General features: G+C 58.3%; 2 protein-coding genes across 5 annotated transcripts; one reads left to right on the forward strand and one right to left on the reverse strand.

The window, feature by feature from the left end:
- The first annotated feature begins 3 nt into the window (after window positions 1-3).
- CRELD1 (CRELD disulfide isomerase 1) lies at window positions 4-7,457 on the forward strand. 4 transcript variants are annotated; one of them, XM_075550449.1, is made up of 11 exons: window positions 4-150; window positions 569-766; window positions 965-1,047; window positions 3,154-3,264; window positions 3,528-3,619; window positions 4,394-4,570; window positions 4,654-4,749; window positions 5,581-5,664; window positions 5,784-5,879; window positions 6,020-6,154; window positions 6,873-7,457. In XM_075550449.1, the coding sequence occupies exons 2-11, from the start codon at window positions 590-592 to the stop codon at window positions 7,085-7,087; spliced, it is 1,266 nt and encodes a 421-aa protein (XP_075406564.1). In that variant the 5' UTR covers window positions 4-150; window positions 569-589; the 3' UTR covers window positions 7,088-7,457. The 4 variants fall into 4 exon arrangements, with proteins under 4 accessions (XP_075406564.1, XP_075406565.1, XP_075406566.1 ...); XM_075550450.1 differs by having other exon boundaries at window positions 22-153; window positions 571-766; XM_075550451.1 differs by lacking the exon at window positions 4-150 and adding an exon at window positions 163-414.
- A 118-nt stretch (window positions 7,458-7,575) lies between these two features.
- Window positions 7,576-14,234, reverse strand: PRRT3 (proline rich transmembrane protein 3). Its single transcript, XM_075550453.1, has 4 exons — window positions 14,153-14,234; window positions 11,102-12,130; window positions 10,727-10,882; window positions 7,576-9,858 (listed from the first exon to the last, which is right to left on the reverse strand). The coding sequence occupies exons 2-4, from the start codon at window positions 12,075-12,077 to the stop codon at window positions 8,078-8,080; spliced, it is 2,913 nt and encodes a 970-aa protein (XP_075406568.1). The 5' UTR covers window positions 12,078-12,130; window positions 14,153-14,234; the 3' UTR covers window positions 7,576-8,077.
- Between the last annotated feature and the right edge of the window lie 2,466 nt (window positions 14,235-16,700).

Raw genomic sequence — 16,700 nt, forward strand, 5'->3', positions numbered from 1 at the left:
CGCCCCCCAGACTGCGGCGCCGGCGGCGGCGGGTGCACGTTTCACGCAGGCAGTGGCTGCGGCTGCGGCTGCGCTGAGAAGGCTGAAGCCGACCGTCGGCGCTCACGGGCTGGGGCGGTGGCCCTTCCTTCGCCGCTGCCGTCTTAGCGGGTCTGCGCCCTCCCTCGCTCGTCCACTGTAGTCGCCTGCGAGCCCCTGAACCTTATCCCCCTGCTCTTTTCCGGATCCGGGCTCCTCTAGACCGCCCACCCGGCCGCCTCCCCAATGCTCGGAGTCTGACCCCTTACCGCTGACTTGCCGCTCCGGCCCTTAATGTCGCATTCTCTGACCCCAAACTCCGCGCCGACTCCGTGACCCCTTAACGCCCAGGAGCCAGTCCGCCCCCACCCCACGGTGGCTTTTATTTCCTTCTCGGTCGGTCCTGCAGGTCGTCTTTTCCCCGCGCCTCAGACTCCCCGCTTTTACCCACGCGGATCTGGGCGTCCGGCCCGGAGGCACCGCCTCACGGCCGCCTTGCTTCACCCCCAGGGCTTAGCTCTGAGGGGCGCCCCACGCCTTCCGTCTACAGGTCCCCCCCGCCTGCCAGGAGATGGCTCCGCGGCGGCCCCTGAGCGGCCTGCTCCCAGCCCTGCTCGGTGGTCTCAGCCTCTTCCTCAGCCTTCCAGGACCTGTGTGGCCTCAACCGCCCGCGCCTCCCCAGGCTTCCCCTCCGCCCGAGCCCCACCCCTGCCACACCTGCCGGGGGCTGGTCGACAGTTTCAACCAGGTGGGTGCACCTGCAGCCTCCCACACGCAGGAGGAAGAGGGGGGACAGTTAAAAGTGGGCTGCAGAATGGCCTGGCCACAGGACCGAACCTGGCTCCTTACTAGCTGTGGAGCCTCAGTGTGCTGGTCAGTGAAGGAGATCATTAGAAAGCTGGTGCCAGGCACCACCTCAACCAATACTCATCTTCGTTGTCTGCAGGGCCTGGAGAGAACCATCCGGGACAACTTCGGAGGAGGAAACACAGCCTGGGAAGAAGAGAAGTTGTCCAAATATAAAGATAGGTAAGGGGCTGGGGTGGGGTGGGGGGCACTTAGCTCTTTCAACAGATATTTACCGAATAGTCAGTAGTAGGGCAGCCAGCAAGCTTAATCAGGCAGCAGAGGCAGGGACCAAGTCAATAGATAATGTTAGCTCACGAAAAAGCAGTCATGGGGGTAGGGGTAGGAGTTTTCCCTAAAGCGGGGTTTTCCCCTAAACCCTTCAAGGGCAGGCCTCACTAACATGGTTTGGCCTTTGAACAGACATGTGACAGTCAGGCAAGGGTTTCAGCCAAGGGGGGTACGACAGAGCTTGGTGGATTTGAGTTGAGACATGGGGGGTGGGGGTGGCATAGCGAGTTCTGGGAAGAAAGGTGAGGCCGTCTGCTCCCATTAAGATTAGAAACCCAAAGGGGCAATTCTACTCTGTCCTCCAGGGTTGCTGAGTCAGAATCCACTTGGTGGCAGTGGATTTGTGTTTTGATTGGTAGGGAAAGTGGTGGAAGACGTAGGCCTGCCTGGGCCAGGCCAAACTGGCCTTGAAGGCTACAGATAAATGTCGCTTTCTGCTGTGTGTGGTGGGTAGCCATTGGGAGTGTTGTGAGCAGGGAATGATGGGGTATTACTTATATGTTTAAAAGACGGCTCACGGTGCTATGTGGTGGACAGATTACTGTCCAGGCCCATGTGGAGGAGGGGGACCAGTTGTGAGGCCATGGTGTAATCCAGGCATGGGGACAGGTGGGGTCGCTAGTGGGGGACACACTAAGAAGAGGTGGAACTCTGGGTACCTTTTGAAAGTCTAGCCAGTAGGACTTGGTTGCTTCATTATGGGATATGAGCAAGAAAGATTGTACTGGATTTTGGACCTGAGCAGCTGTCTGAGTAGTGGGGCAGGTCCCGGCAATGGTTAAGGCTGGGGAAGGAAAAAGTGTTGGGGCAAGGGAGTGTGGGGACTCCTCTCTCAACACCAGATACCCGTTAGACATCCAAGTGGATTTAGTTTTAGGCATCTGGATGTCAGGCAAACCCAAACTGACCGCCATCGAGTCCATTCCAACCCACATCGACCCCATAGGACAGGGTAGAACTGCCCCTGTGAGTTTCCGAGATGGAAACCCTTGACGGGAGTAGAAAACTCCATTTTCTTCAAACTTCACAATAAATCCTCGTGATCATTGTGTGCCCTTTGAGAAAATCTATCAAGATTGCCCCTTGATATCCCACCCAACCTCATTGGCTTTAAGAGTGGATACTAGCTTCACACTCCATATTTCTAGTTCCCACTTCCCTCCTGAATTCCAGAGGCCCTGATGGTGTCTGTTTACCTGTAGGGTCGCGGGCCACAAAGTCAGTGGTTCAAAACCACCAGCTACTCCTTGGGAGAAAAAAGGGACTTTCTTGTTACCATCTCAGAGTTACCATCTCAGAAACCCCCACGGGCAGTTCTACCCTGTCCTTACAGGGTCCCTGTGAGTCAGCGTTGATGAGACGGCAGTGAGTTTGAGGGTTTTTAATGATACAATATGTGACCCTTTGCATCTGGCTTCCTTCACTCAGTCAGTATTTTAAAGTTCATCCATGTGGTAGCAGATTGTAGTCTATTTCATGGCTGTGTCACATTTTTGTGAACCCAGTCATCATTTGATGGACAGTCATGAACATTCATGTATAAGTTTTTATTTGCACATCTGTTTTTAATTCTTTGGGGTTTATGCCTGGGAGTAGACTTGCTGAGTCATGTGGTAATTCTGTGTTTGACATTTTGAGATCTACCAAACACTTTTCCACAGCAGCTGCTCCATTTTACATACCCCCCTCCATGACCCACAACAGTTCCGACTTCTCCATATGCTCACCAGCACTTGTGATGTGATATATTTGGGATCACATCTATCCAGCATGGGTATTGCAGCTCATTGTAGGATGCGGGGCACTTGGGCACTTTGCGACAAACCTACGTGACTTGCCCCAGGTCACACAACTGTATTTGAACCCCGGTCTGGCCAATTCCTAAAACCAGGACTCCTTTCATGATGCCCCATGGCCTTGATTGTGGGAGGGCACCTAAGGAAGGTGGCGGGTGACCTGACCTCCCCGCCCTCCAACGCAACTGCCCTGTCCGGTCAGTGAGACCCGTCTGGTGGAGGTGCTGGAGACTGTGTGCAGCAAGTCGGACTTGGAGTGCCACCGCCTGCTGGAGCTGAGTGAGGAGCTGGTGGAGGCCTGGTGGTTCCACGAGTGAGTGGTGTGGCACGCCTTCCCAGGGAGGGGCCAGAGGCAGGCCTGGGGGAAAGGCTTTCGTGAGGCCAAGCTCCCATTCTGAGTCTCAGTTTACCCCTCTGCCACATGGGAAAGGGCTTTGGTCAGGTGGCTCGAAGAGGTTTGTGTCCTGATGGGTTGGTTCCTAGGTTCCTAGGGGGCTGGGGGTGAGGGAGGGCAGTGTGTGCTGTAGCCCTGACACATACCTCCCCACCCCCCACTCCCACCCCACCCTGCCCCAGGCAGCAGGAGGCCCCTGACCTCTTCCAGTGGCTCTGCTCAGATTCCCTGAAGCTCTGCTGCCCCTCTGGCACGTTCGGGCCTTCCTGCCTTGGTGAGTTTCTCAAGTCGCTCTTGGGGCTAGGAGGCCTGGGAGGGGACTGTGATGGCAGGGAGTCTTTCCTAGTGGGCTGTGCAGTCTCTGACTGCTCACATAGCCTCTCTGGACCCAATTCTTGCCTACAAATCAATGAGGGAAGGTTTTGAAAAAGGCCAGGGCAAGGCTGAATCATCTGTGGCTGTGGGTATCATTTATTAGGGAAACCCTGATCTCTCCAGCCCCGTTTCCAGTGCTGGATCAATCAGGCCTCTCCCCCTGGCTGCATTCCTAGGGAGGGACAGGTGCTGCCCCAGAGGCCCCCTTCACCATCCTCAGGCAAGGCAGGAACAGCTAACGTCTTGTGACCCTTTTGAAGACAGTCTCTCTTAAAACTGCAGATACAGAGTTTATTACAAACATGGTCAACTCAGTCTTTATTAAAAAAAAAAAAAGTAACCTAAATGTGCCACACGTGGTTCTCAACCTTCCTAATGCCGCAACCCTTTAATACAGTTCATGTTATGGGGACCCCCCAACCATAAAATTGCTTTCGTAATTTCATAACTGTGATTTTGCTACTGTTAAGAATCGGGCAACCCCTGTGAAAGGGTCCTGTCGACCCACAGGTTGAGAATGGCTGGGTTAAGAGAATTTAATAGAGCTCTTTATCAAAGTACTGTGTTGTCATTAAAAGGAAGTTTCTTCTCCAGAGATGTTTAGCCGTGTGGGGGGGGTGTCCTAGTCTAGAGTAGCGTGTCAGCTCTCATCTGGCTTGGCGTCTGCCCTCAGCTTGCCCCGGAGGTGCAGAGAAGCCCTGCGGTGGACACGGACAGTGTGAAGGAGAAGGGACCCGAGGGGGCAGCGGCCGCTGCAGCTGTCAAGCTGGCTATGGGGGCGAGGCCTGTAGCCAGTGTGGCCTTGGCTATTTCGAGGCCGAGCGCAACGCCAGCCATCTGGTATGTTCGGGTAGGTAGCCGGAGGGCATGGTGCTGGGCAGGGGCAGGTGTGATGTGCCCTGCCCATCCTCACATGGGCCCTGTTCCACCCAGCTTGTTTTGGCCCGTGTGCCCGCTGCTCAGGACCTGAGGAATCCAACTGCTTGCAATGCAGGACAGGGTGGGCGCTGCACCACCTCAAGTGTGTCGGTGAGTGGGGCCAGCCTGGCCCACAGCCTCTCAGGACGCATGCCCCCTGGACTAGACCGACCCCAGCCCCATCTTTGTCTAGTGCTCCACCTGGGTGGGGCGGCAGAAGAGTGGCCAGGTGCTCAGGGCACAGATAGTCTGTATGCAGTGAGGGTGTGCCCTGTTCGGCTCGTTGGGGTGGCTGGGCTGATGGCAAAGCGAGAACGACTTCCTGGATGAGGTGTCGTTGGGCCAAGTCTTAAAAAGTGAGGCAGGCTCAGTCAGGGTAATGAGGGTACTGGACCCTGGGCTTAAGTACTTGGTTTTGCCCACGCAGAGTACGGTAGAAGGGTAAGCTGCTTTGATAAAAAAGATTCCCCAATACGTGGCTCACAGAAAGCAAACATTTATTTCTGCCTTAGGTCACAGTCTGGGGGACCGAGTGTCCTAGGCTGGCAGAAAGGCCGCAGCCCATCACTGACCCAGGTCCCTCCTTCCTTACCATTCCGTCGTCCGCTTGGGGACCATCTGCATAGTCGAGGCCTGCTGGGCACCTGGGAAGAAAGTATGGAGGAGTGCAAGCCCATTGCTAACAGTGGGATGCATCACTTGTATTTCCATTCTGGTGGTCAGCACTTAGGCCTACATGGCCACACACTTAGCTGCAAGGCCCGTGGAAAAACATGCATAGCTTCTTACTGGGCAGCCCAGAGACCAGCTCCAGTGCTGCTGCTCAGTGGACAGCATGCTGTCTGCTGTGCCAGCTCATCCCGGCTAAGTGTTCCCACCACCCCTGGCCTCAGCGTCCCCTCTGGTGGTATAAGGGTTGAAATTTCCTCTTCTCCTCGGCAGACATTGACGAGTGTGGCACAGAGCGTGCCAGCTGTGGTGCTGACCAGTTCTGCGTGAACACAGAGGGCTCCTATGAGTGCCGAGGTTAGTGGCCACTCGGGGTTGTGCAGAGGGGAGCAGGAGCTGGCCTGCTCCTGCTTCCGCAGGCCTAGTGCGCCCAGATCCGGGGCAGCTTTCACCCTCTTCTCTCCTGTCATCCTCAGACTGTGCCAAGGCCTGCCTGGGTTGCATGGGGGCAGGCCCTGGCCGCTGTAAGAAGTGTAGCCCTGGCTACCAGCAGGTGGGCTCCAAGTGTCTTGGTAAGTCTCCCCCTGCTGCGCAGCTTCTCCCAACACAAAGAGGGGGCTGGGAAAAAGATGTGGCGGGGCAGAGGGGAGGCAGCATAGGAGCAAGGTGGAGTCTGGGGGCTCCGGAGTCTGACTCCTTCTCCTCTCTCAAGATGTGGACGAGTGTGAGACAGAGGTGTGTCCAGGAGCCAACGAGCAGTGTGAGAACACAGAGGGTGGCTACCGCTGTGTCTGTGCCGAGGGCTATGTGCAGATGGAGGGCATATGTGTGAAGGAGCAGGTCCCAGGTGAGCCCATCCTGATTGTCAGGGCTCGGAGGGGCAGTGAGGGGGGCCAGACAACCCCTTCTCCACCTGCCCAGGCTCCACTGCATCCAGAAGATATACTGAGTCCCAGCCTCTTTCACTGATCTCTGGGCGAGTTTGCAGAAGGCTCACGCCCAGGGAAGAGAGGGCACTGGACTTAGCAGACCTCCTCCTACGCCCATTTTCCCATCCGTTAATGGGGCCAGTCTTTGCCCTGGTCCTGTCTCCTGTGAACCACAGTGGGCAGTGGGCTGTGGATGGTGGCTGCCATGACAGGAGGTGCTACCTCCTTACCTCTTTCTGTGTATCAGTTCCTGCCTCAGGCACGTGACAGGTGCTCACTTAAAGCTCTCAGCCAACCCCATGCAGTGTGGCTTACTTACCCTTGTTCCTCTTCTACACCTAAGGAAATGAAGACTGAGAGGTAAGGTGACTTGCCCAGGGCCACACAGCAAGCAGGTTGATGAGCAGAGGTTCAAATCCAGCTGCCTGGCTCTGCCCTGACTTGCCTACTGTATGGCCTTGCTCAGATCCTTCACTTCTGCCAGCCTGTTTCCCATTCAGGCAGGCAGGGCCAGTAACCACCCTTGTTGGCAAGCTCGTCCAGAGCAGTGAGCAAGGTGTGGGCAGGCCCACTGAGTGGGAGCCCCGGGCTGCTGGGGACTGCCAATGACAGGGTGCTCGCTCTCATCCCCTGCAGAGTCGGCAGGCTTCTTCTCGGAGGTAACGGAAGATGAGCTGGTGGTGCTCCAGCAGATGTTCTTTGGTGTCATCATCTGTGCACTGGCCACGTTGGCTGCCAAGGGCGACTTGGTCTTCACTGCCATCTTCATCGGGGCTGTGGCAGCCATGACTGGCTACTGGCTATCCGAGCGCAGTGACCGAGTGCTGGAGGGCTTCATCAAGGGCAGATAATCCCTGCTGCCCCCGGCGGGATCTCTATATGGACCCTGGAGGCTGACTGGTTTATCTTGAGAGCGGGATTGGAATCCTTTGCCCACCTTAAGGAACAGCCCAGGCATCTGGGCCCAGGAGGGAGACCCCTGCCATGAGTTTCAGACGGCAGGGCTGGGCAGGCTTTACCATGTGTGTAACTTTTATAAAGGTTTCTGGTGGTTGCTAGTGAGCTTTAGCCCCTGCCTGGGATGGATGGTGGGGGAGTCTCTACAGGTCTGGGGCCCTTGCCGCCCCTCCTGCCAGCTGCATGCTGCCGGCTCCTCCCCTGCCCCTCAGCCATTTATTTATTCATCTCAGGAAATAAAGAACGTTCTTGCAAAATGGATAAGGTGCAGCTCTACTCCCTCCTCTCTGGCGCACGGGGCAATGGGGCCGTCCAGGGCTCAGAATGCCACTTTCCTCATGACTGCAGAGGACGTGGCACTGCCTGCCATTCAGCAATACTGAGAACACAGATGTGTTCAATAAAGTTGGCAGCGTTCTTAGGAAAGCCACAGAGGGCCCAGTGCCCTTCCCCCTGGAAGTACTCCCCTCCCCACATCAGTGGTCTTGCAGTGCTGGGAGGGAGGGAGGCCCTAGGCTCCTCTGCTAGCAGTGTCACACACCATCGCTAGAGAGGCAGGAGCCAAGGCCTCTGGGTTTATTCCTTTGGCACAAAGCACAGTCCACACCAGCAAGCTTCACTCATCTCCCACTGGGGACACGGGGTGCTTCGTCCCCTCTCCCATACCCAAGTCCGCGCATGTCCACCCTGTATCCTGTGCAAGTCGCGGCCTTTGTGCAAAATACCCGCTGGAAAAAAATAGAGATATGTTACAAACAAAAAACACGAGGGTAGGGTGGGTTCCCTCTTGGCCATTTCTAGGGCCTGGAGTCTGGTGAAGGCCTGGAACGGCAGTTTTTCGAGCGTGCTCAGGTCCGATTTGGCCTAGCGCTTCCCCACACTGCTCAGAGCTCAATGGTGTCACTGGAAGCACTCCTGGAGTCCCCAGGCCTGCAGCCCCTCGGGCGCTCGCCCTGGGGCTGTACAGGTCCAGCGGGGGCGGGAGTGGGGGTCGAGGACGAGGAGGGCGCGGGCAGGAGCTGCACGGTGCTGGGCAGCTCGTCCAGGGGCAGGCTGTCCACAGAGGACAGCCCGTGGCGCCACGGGTTCCAGCTGATCTTGAGCGAGCCCCGGGAGAAGCTGTCCAGAGAGCTGCCCGAAGCCGTCGCGGCCGCAGGGCCCGCCTCGTCCAGGACGTGCGGCGGGAGCGGGCCGCGCACGCGCACGTCGCTGAGCGAGCGGCAGCGGCTCCGGAGCAGGGAAGAGGCGCCGTCCAGCTCGGCGTCCGGGTGGCTGCCTCGGCGGGGCCGCAGGGCGCCCCCGGGCGGCGGGGAGAGCAGGCCGCGCAGGCCACAGCGGCGGAAGACGCTGTCTCGGACCAAGTGCTCTCGGAAGAGCGCCGCGTCGATGCTTCGGCTCAGGTTGATGGGCGACGGGGGCCGTAGGTCCAGCTCGCTCAGCGAAGGCGCCGGCCCCACGCTGCTGCGCGACAGTCCCGGGCCCGCCTGGGCACCGCGGCCCAGCGAGGCCGCAGAGCCCCAGGCGCCGGAACTGGGCGTGGCGGGCAGTCCGCCCTCGGCTGCGTTTCGGATGAGGCTCTTGCTGATGTCCAGGCTGCCAGCACCGACGCCACTGGGTCCTGCATAGCAGTTATTGGGCCGCTCGGGCACCTCGCTTTTGCCTGCGGGCGCGGGACACGCCAGGCGTAGCAGCTTGGCCCAGCAAGCGTGTTCCGTGGGCGGCCTGGGCCGTGCGGCGGTCACCGCAGCCAGCGCCAGGGCCAGCGCCCAGGTCAGCTCCAGTAGGCGCAGCCAGAAGTGGACGCCCCACCAGGCCCACGAGAAGCGGCCCACGCGGCCCGGTCCCGGGTACAGCCACAGGGAAGCGGCCAGCTGCAAGCCGCTGGCCAGCAGCCCCAGCGCACCCGCCACGGCCAGGAGGCGCGGCCCCGGGCTGGCGTCCCAGCCCCGCGGGCCCTCGAGCAGGCGGCGCCGGCACAGGCAGAGCGTGCCCAGGGTCACCATGGCGCCCCAGGCGCACGACAAGCCCTGCGCCAGGAGGTTGACCACAGGCCTCGCGGACAGAAGGTCCGCCGCCAGCAGCCCCGCGCCGTGTGCGGACGCCAGCGCCCCCAGCAGGAGCGGCTTCTGCAGCGGCGGCGGCAGCCCGGCCCCAAGGCCGAGCAACGTGAGCGCCGCCAGCGCCGCGAGCAGCAAGGGGAAGGGGAGGTTGTAGAGCAGCAGGCCGGCCCGCACGCTCAGCCGCTCCTGGGAGCCGTATGGGTCGGTGAGCATGTAGGCGGAGCGCAGGCACGCCGCCGCCAGCACCAGCCCGGCCGCCGCCAGGGCCAGCCGGGGCCCTCCCGGGGCGGCTGCCAGTGTGGCCAGCGCCAACGCCGCGGGCAGCAGGAAAAGCGCCCCCGCCCCGTAGACGTGCAGCTCCCAGGAGAAGCTCAGCACCCGCCGCAGCGGACCCCAGCGCAGCGGGGGTGAGGTGGCGTTGGCTGGGGGGCTGGCGGCCGGGGCAGGCGCCCAGGAGCTGCTGGTCGAGGGCTCTGGAGGCAGTGGCTGCGCCAGGGCGCGCTGAGTGGTGACCCGAACGAGGCCGCGGCGGGACGTGGAGGGGGCCTGCACTGGGGGTGCCGGGGGATGGCTTTGAGGGCGCCCCGGCCATTCTTCTGCTTCGTCTGCAAGAATAATAATGTTAACGCGACCCTTGGGGAAGTGGTTTGGCTTTCCAGCCATCCCTCAGTTGTGTGGGGGGCCGAGTTACTCAGTGTCCTCCTCCGCAGGTACATCTGTAAAATGCAGATGTCAGGAGGGTGTGGGGAGGACTAAATGTGTGGTCAGTCAGTGCCCGGCAGGCTCCCAGTAAGTAGCAGATGAGAGCTACGTTTGTTTATGGTGAATACCTTAGAGGGAAAAGGCACTCCAGGGCTTTCTAAATGGCTGTGTACTAGACTCACCTGGAGACCAACTGGGTGGAATTTCATGGGATGGGGCTTGGGCATTCAAACACATTTTTTCAAGCCTCTAGAGATTTGTGGGAGTGGAGAATCACTGCACTAACACACCCAGGACACATTTAAGAACACTGTAGCCCACAAAGGGCGAATGGCCTTCTTCAAAGTACCCACTAAGCATTCATTTATCCTCAAGTCTTTGAAGGTAATCCTGCCCAGTTTCCTCTAAACAGGTGTTGGTTCTCAGTTACCCTCCCCTGACCTCACAGGTGGAAAAACACTTGCTAAGAGAAATGGGCCAGGATTCCCCCTAAGCTATGAACCGAGTTGCTAACCACAGGGTCTGTGGTCCGAACCCACTACCTGGTCCATGGGAAACAGACGGAGCTTCCTACTCTTGGAAAGAAGTACAGTCCTGGAACTTCAGTTCTACTCTGTCCTATAGGGTCGCTATGTGCATGTACATTTGGGAATAGACTTGATGGCCGAGAGTTTGGCGTTGAGTTTGGGGCCTGCAAATGTATACCCTACACGGGCCCTTGGTTCTTAGACAGACTGCTCCTGACCCACAAACTCTCAGCCATGCTCTCACCTGGTTGCAAGACTTCCACAGTGCTCTCTGTTCGGTTTGTAGCTATGCCAGGTTCCGGGGGGCCAGGCATGGGAGACTTGAGGGTACCTGGAGTCTCCACTGCCCCTCTGACTCGCTGCGGGGAGACAGGGTCTGCTCCGTTCATCACTACAATCTCTGAAATGAGAAGGTGACCCCATCACCTCGGCTGGCCCTGCAGTGGTTCCCCCCCACCCCTGCAATCTGATCCCCTGGGAAGGAAGCTCAGTCCCCTTGTTTTCCAGAATACGGAGAAGGAGACCCAGAGGGACCAAGGGCCACTGCATCTGGGCACCTAACTACCTTGGAACACTGCCCCCACCCCAACCTGCTCAGCACCCTCCCTTTGATACCTACCTGGCTTGGGCTGTCCATCTGGAGCCTCTGAGGCTGGGGGTCCTGAGGGCTGGGGTCCAGGGGAAGCCTTGAGCGGGGAGGCTGGGAAGCTGGCTTGTTGGGTGGCCTCACCCCCAGCCTTCTTGGGGGACTCAACCGGTAGCTCCTCAGCAGAAGGAAGGCTTCTGGCCAGAGCCAGGTCGGACTGGGCCCCAGGACCCTCAGAAGATGCCCCCTCAAGTGGGGGTACTGAGCCACCATCCGGGGCTGCTGGATCCTGCTGGGTAGAGAGGGGGCCTCCAGCTGCCTCCTGGAAGCCTTTCCCTTCTCCCCGCTCTCCTGTCAGGACAGGCCTGACAGCGTCCCCATGGGTACCAAGAGTGTGCGATGAGCCCTGACGGTCCAGATGGTCAGTCTCTGGAGCCCTGATCTTGGCCTCATCCATCAGGCTCCTGTCTCCAGGTGCTTGTTGCCCTGCCTGCGTGCGGGGCTCCCCTGTGGAGGGGGGAACCTTGACTTCTCCCAGTTGTTGGCTGGGAGTTGTTGGCATGAAAGTGAGATGAGGAGGTCCCACTGGATGAGGGGCCCGTGCTTCTGGCTCCGGTGATACCTGAGGATCAGGAGGCCCTGTCCAGCCCTGAGAGCTTGGCCTTAGAGCTGCCTGCAGGGAGTCGGTGACTGCTGAGAGTCCTGCTCTCTGAGCCTGAGGGGCTGCTTGGGGCCCATGCAGGGCTGGGCCCAGGGGAACATCTGCAGGCCTACCAGGCACCTCATTGACAGGAGCCCAGGGGATTCCCGAGTTCCAGGAGTGCTCATCTCTGGACTTCTCCCAAAGGACGTCAAGGGCCTGGGGCTTGGTGCTCGTGGGGCCTTTGGGGTGAGCTCCTAGAACTGGGTATGGCTCTGAGGTCTCAAGAGGCCTGGAAAGGGCAGGACCGGCTCCCAGGGGCGGTGGCAGCAGCAGCAGCAGGAGGAGGCCACACACTTGGGGGGTCATGGTTCACACCAAAGCTGTGCCTGGAGCCTCAGCCCAGTGCTCACAGGAAGAGCCTGGAAAAGGGCAAAAGGTGATGATGTGTGAGCCTAGAGGCTTCGTGGCTGTCCCAAAGGGACCGGTGGGGAAGGCAGAAGACTGACATGAGGCAGCAACTACCCCGCCACACCGCCCGCCTTCCTGCAGAACTGGTCCATCTGACCAGAGCGGCTGTGTAGAACTGCACCCTGGTCAGCGCTCTTGTCCTGCGTCAGAACCCATGGTGGTGCCCCGGTGCCCACGCGAGAGAATGTAAGCTGCTCCCCTCGCCTTCGCCTTCCAAGGCCACACCAGCCTGCTCACTGAATCCTCTCCAACACCCACTGGACTACCTGATACAGCAGGCCTTGGCTCCTGTTTGGCCCTCAGCCTGAAATGCCCTCGCCCTTCTCCTCCTTGGCTCGCTGAAATCTTACTCTCCAAGGCCCGGGTGGCTCGGATATCAGTGAGGTGCACAGTAAGTGCAGTGTGCTCCTGCATGTGAAGAGGGAGCTGGGTTTGAATCCCAGCTTTACCATATCCTGGGGGAGTCTATCTATGCCTGTGGTTTTCCCATCTATACAATGGGGATTACAGGTGAAACTAACTCAAGGGTCCCTGAGGGGGCCGGGGACTCTTACAAGACTTAAATGTGAAGACAGCGTGAGGAACGAGAGGCTGGCTCACAAAGCGGGTACCAGAAAGGCGTTTCGGAAGTGACCTTTCTTTTGAAGACACAGGGAGAACCCATTTGGCAGACAGAACAAATGTAAGGGGTCCACAGCCAGAAGGAGCCGGTGAGTTCCAGAGTGAAAGAGGACAGGAAGTCAGGCTGGCTCACTAGGGGGCTTCCAGGCCATTGCAAGGGACTGCGGGTTTTATTTCAAGGGCCACAGGGGGGCCCTGTAATCCTGTCGGTGTCCAGGCCTGATTAGGATTTCCAAAGGGACCCACGCACACACTGGTAATGTACGATGGAAGCTTTCTTCCCTAGACTCCCTGTGGTCACTCTGGTCATACTGTGCTGTAATCTCTGATCTCCCCCAGAGGGCCCTGGGCCTCCCTCCAGGGCAGGGGTGGCAGCTCCCTGTCTTCCAAGGACACACCAGTGCTCACCGGACTGCACGTGCCTGGCCCTAGGTACCCACGTCTCATCAAGGATCCCATGCTTCAAGAGTCCCTGGGCCAGGGAGGCAGGAAGGGGCCCTATGGCCAGGAGAAGGGGACAACAGCCCTGAGCATTAAAGGTTGGGTGCTTGGGAGAGGAGCAGAGATCCTGTTCCCTTCCATGCTGAGAAGCCACTGTCCCTACAGCTCCTTGGCCCTCAGGCTGGGTGGCTCACAGACGCCTGGACAAGCTGCTGGACACCCTTAGGGAAATGCCTGGGCTCACCTAAGGTGGGCAATGTGAAAGGTTCACATACCCAAACCCAAGTTCAGACTCTAACTTAAAGCCCTAGGTTCATGTATCTAGCCTTCATAGGGCTCACCCTGCTGCTGGCCTCTCTGGGGGTGGATGTGAGCTGAGAGGAAAGGAGGGGCCCCACCCCAGGCGGTTCTAACTTTGTGCTCCTGCTGTATTGAGCTCCACCTGGTTATGCTTAGCACAAGCAGGCCCAGTTATACAGGGATGGAAACAGGTTCAGAGACATTGAGCAACTCGTCCAAGGTCACCAGTCAAACCAGTGGGCATACAGGGCGAAGCACCGGTGTGCTTATTTTGCACTGGGGGGGCTGGGAGGCCATGCCATCTGGCCCCCACCCCCACCCAGCAGACGTGGGCTCTGGCAGACAAAGAGGTGGCCCAGGCCTGCACCCCTGTTGCTGGAGATTTGGGGGTGGTGGTGCTAGGAGAGGCCGGCCTGGGGGCAGTGCCGGGCCGCTGCAGTGCCGCCTTCAGGAGCTGGCCCATTCCCAGGGCCCTCGCATCCTCGTCGGTCTCCGCGGCCCTGGCTCCACGCCTTCCCGCAGTGCCCCGGGTGGGGGTGGGTGCTGTGTAGGCCCCGCCGCCCGCGCCCCCCACCGAGGCTGGGCCCACGGGTCCTCGACCAGCTCCTCACCTGGGCGCCAATCCCGCAGCGTTCACCTTGCGCGCGTCCCTGCAGCCGCTCGCAGCGCCGCATCCTCCGCGGTGGAGATGCTCAGACTCTGCTAACAGAGCCCGGCGCTGCTGATCGCCGAGCCCGCCCACAGGAGCGCCAACCCCGCTGCTTAACCCTTTCCTCCTAGAGGCGGGTGGACGCTCCCCTCGGTTCCGCACCACCCCATCCCACCCGCGCCCCGAGATGCTCAGGGCTAGAGGGAACTGGCGCTGTGAAAATTCCTTCTGCAGCATCCCAGAAAGGCAAGGCAGCCAGCCTGTTTGCATGCCTCGTAGGATGGGAAGCTCCCTTACTTCCTTTCTACCTCTGTGCACTTGCACACACACCCGTAGACCCGCCTACCTGCAAAACCACTTGCTTTCCAGTCGATTTCCACTCCTGGCGACCCCTTTGGTGTCAGGTTTTCGATGATGGCCGAGGTTTCGGGAGCACATCACCATTTTCAGCGACTTCTCTGAGTTAAGCCCTTGCACCATCTCAGCAGAGATTAGCCTCCCCCCCACGGTTCTTCCCCCTCCCGCACCCCCCCCTCCACACACACACACACCTAGAGGTGAATCCTGATGCATGCATTTCCTGGGTCTACGCTTCATAGAGAAATGTGTTCACACCACACACGTTGTGTAACTTGTCTGCCACCTTCCTTCTAGTCTGCCATTTGCGTGTAAATATCTATTCACCTCGCTCCCAGCCATGGAGCCAATACTGACAGCGACCCCATAGGATGGGGTAGGGCCACCCCTGTGCGTTTCAGATACTGTAATTGCTTAAGGCGGTGGAAAGCCTCATCTTTCTGCCTCTGAACGTGAGGAGTGAGGTGCTTTAGAACCTGTGGATCACAGCCCATCGCGTGAGCACCCGCGAGATATGCCCCATCCCACCAGGTATGTATGCAGAGGCTGCCGCCCTGTGTTTTCTGGGATGCTGCAGAAGGAATTTCATGGCTCCCTGTTCCTTCCAGTCCTGGGGGTGGGGTGGTGTTGGAGCCACCAGGGTCCTATGACTCATGGAAGAGGTCTTCTTGTAGCAGATTTGCCCAATGCAGTAGGTGGTGTGGTTTCTGCACTGCATTATATTCTCCACGTATGACGAGGCTGTCTACTGTGGGGCTCTCCTCTCCACTGCAGTGTGATCCAGACTGCAGGCTCGATCTTCATCTGCCCTCTGCTTTCCTGGCTGTGTGGGCCTCTCCCCAGTGGTTACTGAATCTTCCTCCGACCCTGTTGTCTCCTGGGGACTGCCTCCCCGCTTGCTGTAGTTCAATTTCTCTGAATTTGGTGGAACGATATGCTTTCTTGATTTTAATTCAGCCAGCATCCCATGTGCTGTTTGAAAGACTGCCTTTTTGGCTCAGAAGCAGCGCTGTGCTTTGTTCAGTGCAAGCAGGACTGTATGCACAGCTTCGGTACAAGGGCAGTTAAGTACTCTTTTCTTCTCTGGCAGGCACCACAATGAAACTGAGCCCTAGTGGCACAGTAGGTTAGGCATTGGCTGATCACAAGGTCAGAGGTTCAAACCTTTCTCACAGGGAGAACGATGAGGCTGTCTGCTCCTGTAAAGATTCCGTCTCAGAAACCCTAAAGATTGTGTCTCTGCGCTGACCTAGTGGGTCTCTGTGGGTTTGATTTTGTTAACAGACCAAGATAAGGGAAAGTAAAAAGTCTCCCCACTAGGGTTCCAGTTCACACAAGTGCTGATTTAATCCAAATAAAATGCGTTTAAACAGTAATGCACTAGTCAGTCTCAAAAAAAGTTTAATGCAAATAGTGGTTTCAGAGGGGATCTGCTGGTTCGATTCCATTCACGGCAGGTTGGTCGGGTCAGGTTACTCCTGGTGACCGTTTGGGGCCCCAAAGAGGCGATCCTAACAACTGTTCTTGAAGGGTACCGGAAGCCCACGGGCTTCTGATGACTCACACGCGGTGCCATTTCCTTCCCAGCACAGCAGGGCACCTGGTCACACTTTAAGGGGAGCAAGGGCTGTCCTGCAGAGCGTCACGGGGCGCCTTACTCTGGCGCCTTACCCTGGCCCCACGACAGCCCAGGCCTCACCCAGTCAGACTTCCGTGCCCCAGATGCCCCACGAGCACGAGGAAAGCGCAGTCCGAGTCCCCTGGGGTCTCAGAGGTGCTGTTTGAACTGGAGAGCCAGGATTCTCCGGGAGGGTTCGAGAGATGGAAACACCCCCTTTGAAAGCATCCAGATCCAGATGGAGGAGAGCTAAGTGACAATGACATCACATTCTGAGTTTCTTAAAGGTATGTATGATGTAACACTTTGATTCACCTTCATACAGCAGCTAATTGGCCCTTTGGAGGGGTTACCCAATACCCATCCCCCTTCAAACAGGATCCTGGTTTCCCTTGGTGGAGGGTCCAGCTAGGCACCTTGGACACAAGCTGGCAGTCACGTGGCCTCTTTTTAGCTTTTAAAAAAATTAAAATATCATTTTCTTGGGGCTCTCACAACTCTTATTACAGCCCATACATTAATTGTGTCAGGTATG

The sequence above is a fragment of the Tenrec ecaudatus genome, chromosome 5 (genome assembly GCF_050624435.1).
Source record: "Tenrec ecaudatus isolate mTenEca1 chromosome 5, mTenEca1.hap1, whole genome shotgun sequence".
NCBI lineage: Eukaryota > Metazoa > Chordata > Mammalia > Afrosoricida > Tenrecidae > Tenrec > Tenrec ecaudatus.